This window comes from Prunus avium, chromosome 2 (assembly GCF_965620075.1).
Source record: "Prunus avium chromosome 2, drPruAviu1.hap1.1, whole genome shotgun sequence".
In the NCBI taxonomy this organism is placed as follows: Eukaryota; Viridiplantae; Streptophyta; class Magnoliopsida; order Rosales; family Rosaceae; genus Prunus; species Prunus avium.
The window spans coordinates 42,106,513-42,121,376 of record NC_142285.1 but is presented as its reverse complement, the minus strand read 5'-3'; the positions used below and the strand labels follow the sequence as shown (position 1 = coordinate 42,121,376).

Sequence of the window (14,864 nt, the reverse complement as noted above, 5' to 3'; positions counted from 1 at the left end):
TCAGTTTAAAAGGTTCATAGATCAGTGCACATCAAGCTGCATATTGCATATTCAATCCAGTCCAGTTGAAATTGGATTAAAACTAATGATTTAAAACAGAAATTTGATAACATGCATAAACCAGGTGAAACTTATCAGCTTAGGGGCACAATGGGTATTATCATAAAGAAATTGAAAACCCTACCTAAACAATCGCTGACTCATCAGCAATCCATAAAAGAAATGCTTAAGCTTTACATTACATGACTGTAATTCCACATTCCTATATAATACTATTTCTTGCACATTAAATACATAACTAAGAATAGAACTAAAAGAACCAAAGGGCATTATGCCTAAACTATGGTGCTTTTTGTCCACAATCACATTCTTTCAACTATGCACTTTCACCTTCTCCGGGCTTGAGCTGGTGCCAACACCACCACTGCCAATTCTGCCCCTTCCCTCATATGCCCAGCTGAAATGGCAACAAAGGGAGCTCATCATGTTCCTCCATTTTGGAGTGAACACATTCACTGACTCTGAGTGGGGCACAGGCCATGAAAACCCAGCAATCTTCAATCCAGTTGGGCTCAATGCAAACCAATGGCTGAGCACAGCAGCAGATGCAGGCATATCATTAGTCATACTTACTGCAAAACACCATGATGGGTTTTGCTTGTGGCCTTCTAAGTACACTGACCACTCTGTGGAAAAAAGTCCATGGAAAAATGGTCATGGGGATGTTGTGCAGGAGCTTGTCAATGCAGCCAAGCCCCTTGGGGTTGATGTTGGGCTCTATCTCTCACCTTGGGACAGGCATGATCAAAGATATGGGCATGAGATTGCATACAACCAATACTACTTAGCTCAATTGCAAGAGCTACTCAACAGGTAAGAGCCAGAGACAATCAAAAGTTAATGCCAAAGTAATTAACTTTAGTAATTAAAGTAGAGAGTGTTTATTGATAATTTTCTTTTTCTTGATAGATATGGGAGTGTGAGAGAAATTTGGTTTGATGGAAGTAAGGGTAAGAATGCACCAAACATGTCCTATTATTTTACAGATTGGTTCTCCATGGTGAAGGAGTTGCAGAGCTCCATTAACATATTTTCTGATGCGGGTCCGGATGTTAGATGGGTTGGAAATGAGAAAGGCTTTGCTGGGAGTACATGTTGGTCCACCATTAACCGGACCTCTCTATCAATTGGAAATGCAAGCATTGAAGAGTAAGTATCATTTTCATTTTTTCTGTGCCTCAGGTGGAATCTGCTATATCTGGTTTGTACTGTGTGCAAGCCAAACTTCAGTTCTTGTTTTTCTAGTTCAACCAAGTTCATTTTTCTTCTCTTTGTTAATCAAATTCAAGGTACTTTTTCTGTAAATAATTAATTAAACCATGCTACTTTTCCTTCATTTTGGTAATGATTAATTGACAGCTGTGGCTGATTTAGCTTAACATGTGCAACATGAGCACTGGTCGATGACTTGATGTTAATTTAGGAAAATGACATCTTAACCACCATCTAATCGATATCTTGTAATTGAACGCAGTTATCTCAACAATGGCGATCCAAAAGGGACAGATTGGCTGCCGGCAGAGTGCGACGTTTCGATCCGACAAGGATGGTTTTGGCATAAATCACAAACACCTAAGAGGCTAAGCCAGCTACTTGAAATTTACTACAACTCAGTGGGACGAAATTGTGTGCTGCTGCTCAATGTGCCTCCTAACTCAACCGGGCTTATATCAGAAGCAGATGTTCAAAGACTGAGAGAATTTAGAAGGGCAATTGATACAATATTTTCTAACAATTTAGCAGAGAAGTGTTCTGTCAAAGTTAGTAGCCAAAGAGGAGGCAAAGGAGGAGGCTTTGGACCTGAAAATGTGCTAGACAGTGACCATTTGCGGACATACTGGGCTCCAAGGGATGATGACAAAGAGGGCCATTGGATTGAAATCAGAGGTACAGGCACAGATGGAGGGCTGAGATTCAATGTGATTAGGATTCAAGAGGCAATTGGGCTTGGTCAGAGGATCAAAAGGCATGAAATTTATGTGGATGGTAAAAGAGTGGCAAATGGAACCACAGTGGGGTTCAAGAGGCTTCACAGACTTGAAGAGGGAGTGATCCATGGCAAAATTGTAAAAATTAGAATTGAAGAATCAAAGGGATTGCCTTTAATTTCTTCCATTGGTCTGCATTTTGATCCCTTTTGGCACCCAAATGGGCAGCGACCTAAATAAAAAGGGATGAAATAGAATAAAGCGAGTACTGATTGTTCTCGTGCTCTATTAATATTTTTGTTGAAGCATTTTTTTGATGCCCATGCTCTGCCTTTTCTGTTTGAAATACCTTGTTTTCTATCCCAGAAAGTAGACAATGACAATAAAAACAGCACTGATTGATTCCTCTTTCTTTGCCCGTGCCCTGCTCTGTTTGAAATACCTTGTTTTCTGCACTACAAGACAGACAAAAACTAAAGCACTTTTTGCAACACTAGAGAAAGAAACCCACTTTGGAAATGGAAAATGAAAAACTATGGCTTGGTCATGAAGTCATGTAAAAAGTGTAAAGCTGCTCGGAGATATTGCGTTTTGTCATGTGCTTCTCCAGTAAACCCTTGAATTATTTTTCAGATTTGTTGCTTGCTCCTTTAACTTCCTGTGCAATATTTTCTTGTATATAAAGATGCTTGCATTGCACTCCGATAAAATCTCTTCATTATGCTTCATTGGTCAATGTCATTCAAGTTGATGCTCATGCATCTGCTGTTTCTATGTTGCACAAGAGAATGAGCTCTGATTTCCTGGCCTTTAATAATAATATGTTTATGCCCAGCTGCCAATGCTCTGTGTTTTTCTGTTTACTCTGTTTTCTGTTCTAGAAAGACAATGGCAGACAAACTTAAGGCACTTTTCATAACACAAAGGAAACAATGTCAATTTCATATTGGAAAGTGAAGCTACGGACAGAGCCGGTCCTGGGTTTTCTAAGGCCCAGGGCGAATTTTCTCAAGTGTGCCCCTTTATACAAATTAAACCAAAAATTTAAAAAAAAAAATATATATATATATATATATATATATATATATATATATATATATATATCAACTAATTAATTTTATTAAAATGATAAGAATTTACAAAAGATAAGGAAGAACACTTTGGGGCCTCATTAAAACCTTGTTTGGGGAAAACCCAATGGGACAAAACCCCAAACAAAGGAAAAAGAGTACCCCGGATTGTAAACATTGCATTAAAAAATGAAAACTACATATTTGAGTCTACATGCTTCCTCCCGAATCTCCGTAAGCATTTCTTGATTTGATCAATCTTCTTTTCATCCTCCACAACTAATCGAAGCAAATAATCATCACATGTACCTACAAAAAAAAAATAGCAATGAAATCTGAACCACAAAACATCATTTAAAATGTCTTCTTGATGCACTTTTAGATGCAAAATCATCAATTATGCTATCATATTTAATGTTTTCTAACATATTTAGTTTCTCTTAGGGGACCTTTTTCTACAAGTAAATCTCTCATTTTTGCATCAAGATTATCCCAAACTCGTGGATCATAAATGTTCAAATCAAATCTTGTTTCTTGACATTCATTTTCATGGCAAGGTTCATCAATATTTTCATTTTCATCAAGATCACCAATTTCTTCATTCACATCATTCTCATTTTCTACTAATTCTTCCAATTGAATTGGTTGTTCATATTCATTTGGTAAATCTTCATCTAAATTTTCAAGTGAAGCATTGGTTTGTTTAACAAAATATTTATTCAAAGACCCTCTTAAACTTTGAGCAATTTCTTCTTCTTTTTTCTTTCTTTGTCTCTTGAGATTTCCGGAAAGTTGTTTCTTAGGAAACATTTTTTAATTTTTATAATAAACACAACACAATAAAAAACAATAAAACTAATTAACAAAGAACAATAAAACCTGGATTTTGAGCTTATTTTCTTCCACTTGAAACTTCCAAGTATAAAGAACAAGAATCCCAGCCAAGTTTTCTGTTGAATCAAATAATAAATAAGAAAAAGTTAACAAAGATATGTATTACAATTTACAAAATTTATACATCTACATTCTATATGTATCTATATAAAATAAAAATAAAAAATTACCTTCAAAGAAAGGCACTAGTCTAGCTTGTGGATGATTTATTTTGGAGAAGAGGAGAAGAGGAGAATCACCAAAAAAAAAAAAATTGCTTGAGTTCAGAGAAGAGGAGAATCACCCAAAAAAAATGCTTGAGTTGGGTTATGAACTGAGAAGTCTGTTTTGTGGCTGAAAAAGTCTGTTTTGATTTATTCCATAATTTGTTTATTTATTTTATATTATATTGTACAATTAATAAGGACTTTCTTACTCTTTACGTTTCTTGAGATTGAGTATATAGAGACTAATTGTGATTGATTGACTTCCCTTTTTTTTTTTTGGTGAAAACCAAGGTATCCCCCGCGCGATTGCGGGGACTAACCCTCGAGGTACTGTCGGGTGCAAAGCGGGGACCTCTCCCAACAAAGTCTGCTCTATTCGCAAGTGCCTGGGATCGAACCCAGGACCTCTTGATTAAAGGATCCAAGCCCCTTCCACTTGGACCAACTCCTGTTGGTATTGACTTCCCTTTTCATTGAGAAGTACAATCGGCAACTTCCTTCTTTTTTTTTTTTTTTACACATATATACATAGGTTTAAAAAAAAAAATTGGGCCCCCTTCAGCTGTGGGCCCCGGGCTGTAGCCTTGGTGGCCCTTGCCCAAGGCCGGCTCTGGCTACGGACTATGGTTGGTGAGTGTTCAGTGGGATGTATAATCTTAAAAACTGGGCATTTTCCAGTAAGTATTTAAGTTAAGAATTGATTACATACTTCTAATCTCGGCTGTTGGATTGCATCTAAGAGACTACCAACACTTTTAATGAATGCAATCCAACGACCAAGATTAGTAGTATGTAACCAATTCTTAACATAAAATACTTATCGAAGAATCTCCCCTTAACAACCATGAAAAGAGGCAATCACAAAAAGCAAAGATTTTAGTATCTTAAGGCCCAAGGCAGAAATCAAAAATTGTATTCCAGCCCCGTTGGCCCAAGGCCACCCAACCCAAAACAGATACGTGGGCTTCTCTATTCAACACACGTGTACAGCTAGTGGATCACAAGATTAGGCCCAAGGCACCCAAACGGCGATCTTCCAAGCACAAAAGCTTAGTAGAGTAGAATTCTATAGTTAGGGCCTTATTAAGGCCCTTAGATCAGGCCTTATCATTGACAAAAAAACAAAAAAATGTATTATCTTTTAACCATTAGATCAAATTGGTTAGCCGTTGGATCACATTGGTTAGTTTGATTCAACTGTTAAGAGCAAGCAAGGTACAATTGGGAGTGAATGACACTCGATCTTCCGAATTTTCAGGCTGTTGTTGTTGGACCTTACTTGTGGCGAGCTGTTAATAGGGTGCTGCAGAGACTGTTAAGCAAATAAGATAACTCTCAATCAAGAGCGAAAATGAAGTGTATAAAATCACTGGGATGGAAGAGAAGAAATAAATATATCATTGATTGACAACATAAGAGAAGATAATTATTTTTATTGAAGACCAATTATTCATAGTATACTATGGCGATAAGGTGGTGAAGCAATGGTCCAATGGAAAACAATAATGATCACAACAGAACGCTGCTTGTTTTAGTGCGATCATTAAGAGCAAAAGTGGAAGTTTAAGGCATATATCTACTTAAGGGCTTGCATTCGCAAATCTTGGAGAGGCTTGCACATAAAGGCCTCCATCAATATGGTGGGTAAACTTGGTCCTGTAGTTGGCCACTTTGTTCCCATCCCTAAGCTTCAATATGTAGCTGCCTAGAAGAACAGCAGAGAAGATCATCATCTCTCTATAAGCAAACTCCTTCCCCACACAAATCCTTGGACCTGCCTGTGTAAACCATAAATCAAATTTCTTCAGAATCACAATGATTTCGGTGTTCTGTTTGCTTCACCAAACCAAAAATAAAAATAAAATTTTGTAATATGTGTTAGTAACATTTTTTTCTTACACTGAAGACTATGTGTTTGAAAGAGCTTTCTTGCTGGACAAGGCCATTTTCGTCCAGCCATCTCTCTGGCCGAAATTCTTCTGCATCATCACCCCATATATATTTCATCCTGCCCATGCCATAAGCGTGGTATCCCACTATATCCCTTTTTTTGACACTAAATCCATCTGGCCAAGTATCATCAGATGAACAAACCTTCGCATTCTATGACACCATCACATCACACAAACTTAATTTTTTCATTAATAAGTAATAATAAATAAAGGATCCAAATTCAAAAAATTAAGCCAGCTCTTGCAATTAAAATTGCATTCAGATGCTTAAAATTACCAATGGAACTGCAGGGTAGAGCCTGCTTGTCTCAGTCAAAGCTGCAACCAGATATTGCATTTTGCTAAGGGTTTCTTCAGTAAGGTTGTCTGCAAGCTCATCAATGCTTGAATTATCTTTCAGATTTGTTGCCTCTCTAACTTCCTGTGCAATCTTTTCTTGTATATCAGGATGCTTGCAGACCATATAAATAAACCATGTAAGAGTGCTAGCCGTTGTGTCTTTTCCGGCAACAACCAGACTGAAGATAATGTCTCTGAGGTACTTTGGATCAGTCTGTCCTGATTCCAAAAGCCTCGAAACAATGTCTCTTCTCTTCACCTGCCAGTGCCACTCATTCAGTTGCATTAATAATAATAATACTAATTAGTAATTCAATTAATCTAGAACAAAACAAATATGTACTGGAAGCCAAAAGACAACTCACATGTAGATCATCTCCTGAATTTCCAACTGTTTCAGTCTTGCTTTTGATTAAGTTATAAACAAACTCATCTGCCACTTTTAAACTCTTCCTTAGCGTGGCTTCTGATCCAATGTTTAACAACTTTTTAATCTTCCAGGAGAAATCAACGCAACGATACAAGGTCATCTCATTTAGTACATCAAAAGCATTGGAAAACCGGATAGCTTCTTCATTTGTCCCATTCATGGTGTCTACTTCGATACCAAGGAGAACCTTGACGATTGAATCTAAGGCTGCTTTCATAAACAAATCCTTCCCAAAAACAAACAAAACATCAAGATTAAAATATCTAAAAAAGAGATCAAATAACAATGCTATATATGTTGTTATTGAAGAATTGATGCAAGCTTACTTGGATGTCTATTGCTTGGTCGGAGGTTGCAGCTTCAGAAATTATCCGAGCAAGTTTCACACCATGGGTTTTGAAAACTGCACCGCTGAAGTCTCTCACTGATTTGGTTAATAATTCATTGCTTGCTACCTTCCTTTGATGTACCCATTTTTCGCCATCCACCGCGAAGATCCCATCACCCAGACCATCTGACAAAATGGTGTAGAGGTACAACCCCTGCAGCAGGTCAGGATTTGAAATCTTTGGCATGTTGATTTGCTTCTATTGAAACGTAACAATATATTTCACTAGTTTTAGTATATAAAATATATCTTTTTTTTAGAACGTATATAAAATATATCTTAGATAAAGAGGATAAGGAAGGAATTATGCATGGGCTAGTGGTTAGTTACTGAAGAACAATTGATAGATACTCTAATTAAAGTCTCCCCCCTAGTAGTTGACCTCTCTTCAAATGCGCGACGAAAGCTTAAAAATAAAATAATATAATAATAATAATTAGAAATTTCCTAATAACATGAACTTCTCCCTAAAGTCTGATATATATATACATACCCTGCCATAGTTTGCAAAGTTGGTTTTGAGGAAGTATTCCACATTTGCAGGATCCGTGGTGAAAACATAATTTTGGAACAAGTTAAGCACCCGATAAGTTTTGTTTTTGAATGCTAACTCAGTCATGTAATCGTGTAGCCTAGAGAAGTTGATCAAGCCGCTTAAGACGGTTGCGCCTACAGGATGGTATCTCTTTTTGTTCTCAGTACCCAATCTTCTAGTATGGGATCTGATCACAAGTAGAGCGAAAATTACTGTTAAACTTATTGCTACGGGAGTGGAAAGGAAATCCATGACACTGACAGAACTCATGGCTGGGGCTGATGAAAAAGAGAAACCTTATATCATCATATATACACACTCACAAGGCTTTTTATAGTGAGGATGTCATTATTCTTCTTAAAATCAAGATTTTATATTTTTTGAGCTGTAATCCATGACAGAATTCATGGCCCCGGGGATGATGAAGAATGGAAACACGTGTAGTATTATTATGTACAAAATTCATGTATGAAGTGACCGACAACAAATTTTACATTTCAACATCTCCAACTGATACTTGGATAGAGTTTTAAAAGTTGACGGCAATCAGATATTCATAATGAAAGGCCTCATTTGGCTCGACCACCTTTGTCCTTGGTTCATAATCTTTATGATTCGAAATATGTCGGTGGGGTAGCTGTAAGAACCCAAACGAGAAGTGGCAGGGAAGAATAGGAGACATAGTGGCTGGTTCTTGCATTCTTCGAGCCAGAGCCGGTGTAAATATGCAAGATTGTTTTCCTAAGACTTGCATTTGCGATTTACATATACAACTTTTCGAAGGAAACCCATGTTTAAAATCTTAACCAACATCAAAAGCAGCAAGCACAGAAAGCAAAAAATAGTTTCTTTTTTCTTTGCAGATATGTATTCTTGATAAATTAGCAACAATTAATTTCTTCGATATTTATTCTTGCAGTTCAGCTGTCCAGGCACGACAATACGAACTCGACCATGCCCATCGAAGCTGTTTATTTGTGGCGTGAACAGCTTCCCTCTCAGCATTTTACTCTGCAGCAGCTCAGCTTCATTGACTGAGAATCGGTCGGCTACTCCAGCCGTCAGCTGTATCGGGATGGGGCTCTCTGCAGAGATTGCTTCTTTGCTGCTTTGGCGGTATTGCAACTAGGGGGTGTATAAGATCCAATTCAATCCATTCAAATCAACCGATCCAGTCCAATTCAATTTCAATCAGTTCTGACGATTTGGTGGATTTGGTGGATTTGATTGGATATGTAATTTTCAAAACTGACATTATTGGATTGGATGACGGATTATGAGAAGGGATTTTTGTAGACATGTCACCTGACCTCAGTTTCAATTTGTCACCTTAAAGAAAAATTTAAGAGAAATGTCATCATAATTTTTCAAAATTCATGATTTATCATCTGACTTTAACACTATCCAATTTTCCATCCATTTTAAGGGTATTTTTAGTCTTTTCTATTTTCAAGGGTATTTTAAAAATAGAAAAATCATTATATAAAAAATTTATACATGGTTAGAGAGAGAGAAGAGGGGGTAGGGGGGAGGGGAGGTCTTGTACGATGTGTTTTGGGGGCGGGTGAGGTTGGGGTGGGGAGAAAGGGAGATAGATGTCTATTTTTTTCTCTATTTTATTTCTTGAAAATGGAAAGACTAAAATACCCTTAAAAATGGATGTGTTAAAGTCATATGACAAATCATAGATTTTGAAAAAGTAAGGTGACATTTCTCTTAAATTTTTCTTTAAGGTGACAAATTGAAACTGAGGTATAAGTTCAAGTGACATTTTGACAACCCTTATGAGTGAAGTCCTTCCCTAGACAAATCCTTGGACCTGCCTGTGTAAATCATAAATCAAATTTCTTCCAAATTCCAATAATTACAAGAAACATAAAATGTGACATGTGTAATTATGATAACTCACATGTACCTTGCCGTAGTTTGCAAAGTTTGTTTTGAGGATCTATTGAACAGTTGCAGGATCTATGGTATATACATCACTTCTGAACAAGCCAAGCAACCTGTTAAAATTTACTACTGCTAAGCGTATTGCTATTGGAGAAAAGGAAGTGGAAAGAAAATCCATAACACTCACGGGGATGATGAAGAATTAATGTATAGCAGGAGGAAGAGTGTGTTTGAAGGGGTTGAACAACAAACAGGTGTTCTACTAAAGGATTAGGACATCTAGTTCAAGTGGTTGCCTTATCATATAAAGTCTGCAAAAAACAAACTGGCTATAATATAAAGTTGGCCGCAAGCTTTGTGGTGCATGGTGTGTGCAGAAGATTGGAAAGAAATCACATGGCTGACCAAATTTCTGTGGGACATGCTCTTATCCAAAAATAATTAACATGAGCTTTCTACAAAAATAATTGAGTTTGGTAAGAAATGAATGAATACTGAGATTAATTGCGGAATTCTAAGTAATAATGTTTCTCTTGTTCATCTTCCCAAACAGATTCAATGCCTCATCAAGATTACCCAACAAGAAACAACATCCCAATCAATCATCATTTCATCAAACAATTTACGTGCACTCTCCAAAACCCCCACATGTTGAATGCATACTCTTCGACGAATTTTGAACAAAAATATCAACCCCCGCATTCTCGTACATTCTTTCAACATTTACTTGGGCATTGAAGCTCGGGCCCGGGAAGCCACCAACCCTGCTCGTACATTCTTTAGGGTTCATCCCCGGCATTGGTTTTTTATTTTTTTTATTTTTATAAATACAAATTTTACAAGCATATATTTGTCTGATGTACTGTTCAAAATAATAGATTTAAATAGTACAGCCGCGCGGCTATACTGTACAAATAATATATTTAAATAGTATAGCCGAGAGGCTATACTGTTTAAAATAATAGATTTAAATAGTATAGCCGCGCGGCTATACAAATAATAAATTTAAATTGTACAGCCGCGCGGCTATACGTTTACAAATAATATATTTAAATAGTATAGCCGCGCGGCTATACTGTTTAAATATATGAAGACGGCTTTTATTATCCCACCGAGTCTTGATTTCCGAGGCCGAACATACCCAATGCATCCATCCGCATTTGAATAATTTGAGTTCTGATCTCTGTCAAGGAGTCCCTGAATTTGCTGAAGGATGACCATTAGGAAGTCTGGATTATGTTGGCTGAAGATTTATTTAGCAAACCTGTATGCCGGCGGTGTTGAAAAGCTTTCACATGAGGGGCGACTAGCATTCGTGGATAATCACGTTGATGATATGTTTGATTCAGCAACAAACCCTGTTAAAGGAAACCGTTGGTGGTTAGTAGCTGAAGATCCTTCACAGTTCCTGGCTGCTTGTATCAGTCTCTTAGAAGCGTTAAATAACCCATCACCACATACGTACTGTCATTTCTCATTTGCCCATCCATCCCATCAGGTAAATTACTTATTCAAGCTTTTTAGGATCCCTGTTCTTTTATTTAATATTCAAACCCATATATATATATTCATGATCATGATCTGTTACTCATTTTTATATTGTTCTTCCATCTTTAAATTTCCATGAGCATAATTCCTAACTCTTGCATTTTCCATGTTTATCTTACTAATGAGCAATAATCTTTTTAGGATGGTTCATGCAATGGCTTACTGCACTTTGCAGCCTTGGGAAGAGATAGTGTACGTGGGTTTGTGCATGTTAATGTTATTGCACTTTAAATGTGACTTTTGTTTTCAATGTTTCTGGAATACTAGTTTGCGGAGTTTGTTTTGAGGATGTACTCAACGTTTGCAGGATCAGTGGTGATAACATAATTTATGAACAAGTTCAGCGCCCTTTTAAGTTTTGTGTTTGTATGCCAACTCTGTCATGTAATCGTCTAGCCTAGAGAAGTTCATCGGGGTGTTTATGTAGTTTGTGATAACAGGATGGTATCTCTTTTTGCTCTCAGCCCCCAATCTTCTAGCATGGGATCTGATCATAAGTGTAGCTAAAATTACCGCTAAACTTATGGGAGGTATCGGAGTAGAAAGAAAATCCATGACACTCTTGGGGATGACGAAGAAAAGAAACACCTGGTTTCATATATATATAAATATATTTTGGTGTGTGTGATTTAACAAAAGCTAGCCAATTTTTATATATATTTTTTTTTGTGCTCAGACAACCTTTTGAGGCTTGAAACCCAGCTCAAATCCTCCAAGAGAAAAAGCCCAAGCCCTTCCAGTTGCAGGCCTAGAGCTGCCAATCTATCAGCAACGCAATTTCCTCCTCTGCCAATCTATCAGTAATACTAAAATCTTTATATAGTAGCCATTTCTGACAGCTAGACACCAAACTATAATAGCATTTGCACAGCAATTTGAAAATCAGAATTTCAAGAGGGAACCATTCCTTTGGGCGAGAGTAGTACTAGCCTACTAGGATGGGTGACCTTCTCCGAAGTCCTCGTGTTGCACCCACTTCTTTGATTTATTCTTTAATAAATGTGGATCTTCATACAATATTTAGATAGATTTTGAAAGCTACCAGTAACAGCTATTCAATCATAAACTTACAGTCCAAGGACTCCTTTGGCTCACCACCTTGAACAAACCCCGTTATAACGGAATTCCCAAATATAATTTTTTTTCCTGCTTATCTTCCCAATGACACTCATGAGGATGAAGAACGTATATGGTCAATGGATTTATCATATACAGAGGAGGAAGAGTGTGTCTGAAGGGGTTAATCAGATAATTTCACTAGCAAACTGAAGACAAATGTCGAGCACAGACTGAATATTAGAGCGTACCTTGAGGAATTTCTTCCAGCAAGTGAGCTCATTCCATAAGGGTGCTTGATGATCGTTAACTTCTCAGATCGCAAGATCATAGTTCTCATCCACTTACCTATGAAACATTTCATTGAAAACAAATAGACACCTGCATTTCCTCATGAAAACTGCACCCCAACTGACTTTTCATGATTCTCATTAGAGTGATTCTGTAAAGCGCATGCCTTTCTATTTAGATATCGTTATTCAACTGATACAAGACCAACAATGCTTCCTCCATTACAACATCTGGTGATCCTCTCACAGAGAATTCAAGAACAATCCCATCGATTTCAATCATGCTAGAGCCTGGGACTTCCTTTTTTATCCCTCTTTCTTTCATTAAGGATTTGATTCTCTTTACGTCATCAAATCTATTAGCTTTGGCATATATATCACACAAGTTAACATAAAAAGCATGGTTCAGAGGTTCCAAACCAATTAAATATTGCGCCAGCCTTTCTCCTAACTCGACCTTTCCATGTATTTGACAGCCTCCGAGTAATGCACCCCAAACAAATGCATCTGGCTTCATTGGCATGCTTCTTATAAACCGTTCTGCCTCTTCAATCAGCCCAGCACGACTAAGAATATCAACCATGCATGCATAGTGATAGAGCTGCGGTTCAATTACGTAAACACGCTTCATCACATCAAAACACCAGCGACCTCTCTCTACTAAACCAGAATGAGCACAAGCTGACAATAGCCCGACAAATGTCACATGGTTTGGCTTCACCCCAGTTGTTTCCATCTGTTTAAAAATATCAAAAGCCTCATTTCCAAACCCATGGAGAGCCAACACTGAAATCATAGCTGTCCATGCCAGAGTATCCTTGTTGGGCATTTCCTGAAAGACCTCATACGCTTTGTCCACACATCCACACTTACCGTACATGTCAACCAGAGCTGTCCCAATAACCACATCACTCTCCAGGCCACTTCTCCTCAGGTACGCATGCACCCATATCCCATGATCAATTGCACCAAGATGAGCACAAGCTGCGAGGACACTGGCAATTGTGATCTTATCCGGTTTAACCATATCACCACTAGTGATCTGCATTTCATGGAAAAGTTCCAAGGCCTCCTTTGGCCGACCACCTTGAACAAACCCAGTAATCAAGGAATTCCAAGTAATGATGTTTCTCATGTTCATCTTCCCAAACAGATTCAATGCCTCATCAAGATTCCCACTTCTCAAATACCCCTTTATCATCGAGTTCCAAGAAACAACATCCCTTTCCAACATTTCATCAAACAATGTACGTGCACTATTCAGAAACCCACATGCAGAGTACATACCAATCAACGAATTTTGAACAAAAACATCATTGTCGAGCCCATACTTAATGACTTGTGCATGGAAACTCCGGCCTGTGCCGCCATCAGACCTACTCGTGCATTCTTTTACAAGGAACGGAAAAGTGAGACAATTAGGGGAAATGCCATCGCAGAGCATTTGCTTATACAGCAACAAGGACCCAAAGGAAGAAAGAGTTTCATCCTCACTACTGATTTTTGTACACGCATATGCTCTGATCATGACGTTATAGACGTAGAGATTCGGATCCTTTATGACCCGAAAGACATGGGCAGCGTATCTGTGAGAACCCGAATCAGAATCAGAAATGGCGGAGAAGAATAGGAGACGGGTAATGAGGAAAGCTTGGTCATCTGTGGATAAAAATGGAGACTTTATGATTTGGGTATGAATTTTCTTAAGCTCTCTAATGTTCTTGAACTCCTCGAGCAAGTGTAGTAGTGTGCTCCTAAGACTTGGCATTTGGATTTTCAACCATTCATTCTCTGGAGATTTAAATGGCAGAGAGATTTATATATCATTTTGAAGGAAGCCCAAGTCTTAATATTTCACCTTTCCACTCCTTTGTATATCTTCAGCTTATCTTTTTTAATTGAATCAGAACGACCACACGCTAATACGAATAAAACTTGTTAAAAGTAATTATAAAGATTCAAATTCAGAAGGGTCAGCAGACAATGTTGTTTATATCAGCTTAGCCTTGCAATTGTGTTTGAATTATAATTACCAGTGGAACAGCTGGGTATAGCCTGGTTGTCTCATTCAAACCCAGGTACGACCGGAAGTAAATGACACTCGGTCTTCCGAATTTTCAAGGGCCGATGCGATCATGCGAGCCTATCTCTGGCTGAGCTGTTACTAGGGTGCGTGCTGCATACTTCTGGTCAACTGTAAAAGTGAGTTGGCTATCTCAAGTACCTTCTAATTCCGTGGTATTTTATCTTTAAAGTTAGAAAATGTCCAAGATCT

General features: G+C 37.8%; 2 protein-coding genes and 1 pseudogene across 3 annotated transcripts; 1 reads left to right on the top strand and 2 right to left on the bottom strand.

The window, feature by feature from the left end:
* Positions 1–263: 263 nt before the first annotated feature.
* Positions 264–2,293, top strand: LOC110767734 (alpha-L-fucosidase 1). The gene is made up of 3 exons (XM_021971364.2): positions 264–873; positions 970–1,209; positions 1,535–2,293. Exons 1-3 carry the CDS (start codon positions 332–334, stop codon positions 2,226–2,228), a joined length of 1,476 nt encoding a protein of 491 aa, XP_021827056.2. The 5' UTR covers positions 264–331; the 3' UTR covers positions 2,229–2,293.
* A 3,240-nt stretch (positions 2,294–5,533) lies between these two features.
* Positions 5,534–8,111, bottom strand: LOC110767600 (cytochrome P450 704C1). 2 transcript variants are annotated; one of them, XM_021971184.2, is made up of 6 exons: positions 7,761–8,109; positions 7,206–7,421; positions 6,815–7,105; positions 6,388–6,708; positions 6,058–6,261; positions 5,534–5,936 (listed from the first exon to the last, which is right to left on the bottom strand). In XM_021971184.2, the coding sequence occupies exons 1-6, from the start codon at positions 8,070–8,072 to the stop codon at positions 5,739–5,741; spliced, it is 1,542 nt and encodes a 513-aa protein (XP_021826876.2). In that variant the 5' UTR covers positions 8,073–8,109; the 3' UTR covers positions 5,534–5,738. The 2 variants fall into 2 exon arrangements, with proteins under 2 accessions (XP_021826876.2, XP_088104359.1); XM_088248233.1 differs by having other exon boundaries at positions 5,759–5,932; positions 7,761–8,111.
* Positions 8,112–11,812: 3,701 nt separating this feature from the next.
* Positions 11,813–14,697, bottom strand: LOC110767608 (pentatricopeptide repeat-containing protein At5g66520 pseudogene; annotated as a pseudogene).
* Positions 14,698–14,864: the final 167 nt, after the last annotated feature.

Excerpts from the sequence above, each read along its gene's own strand:
- LOC110767600 (XM_021971184.2), bottom strand. The coding sequence starts at position 8,072 with ATGAGTTCTGTCAGTGTCATGGATTTCCTTTCCACTCCCGTAGCAATA. Across the intron at positions 7,422-7,760 it reads ACTTTGCAAACTATGGCAGG|GGGTTGTACCTCTACACCAT; the intron begins GTATGTATATAT and ends GACCTGCTGCAG. Across the intron at positions 6,709-6,814 it reads ATTCAGGAGATGATCTACAT|GTGAAGAGAAGAGACATTGT; the intron begins GTGAGTTGTCTT and ends TGGCACTGGCAG.
- LOC110767734 (XM_021971364.2), top strand. The coding sequence starts at position 332 with ATGCCTAAACTATGGTGCTTTTTGTCCACAATCACATTCTTTCAACTA. Across the intron at positions 874-969 it reads TTGCAAGAGCTACTCAACAG|ATATGGGAGTGTGAGAGAAA; the intron begins GTAAGAGCCAGA and ends TTTTCTTGATAG. Across the intron at positions 1,210-1,534 it reads GGAAATGCAAGCATTGAAGA|TTATCTCAACAATGGCGATC; the intron begins GTAAGTATCATT and ends AATTGAACGCAG.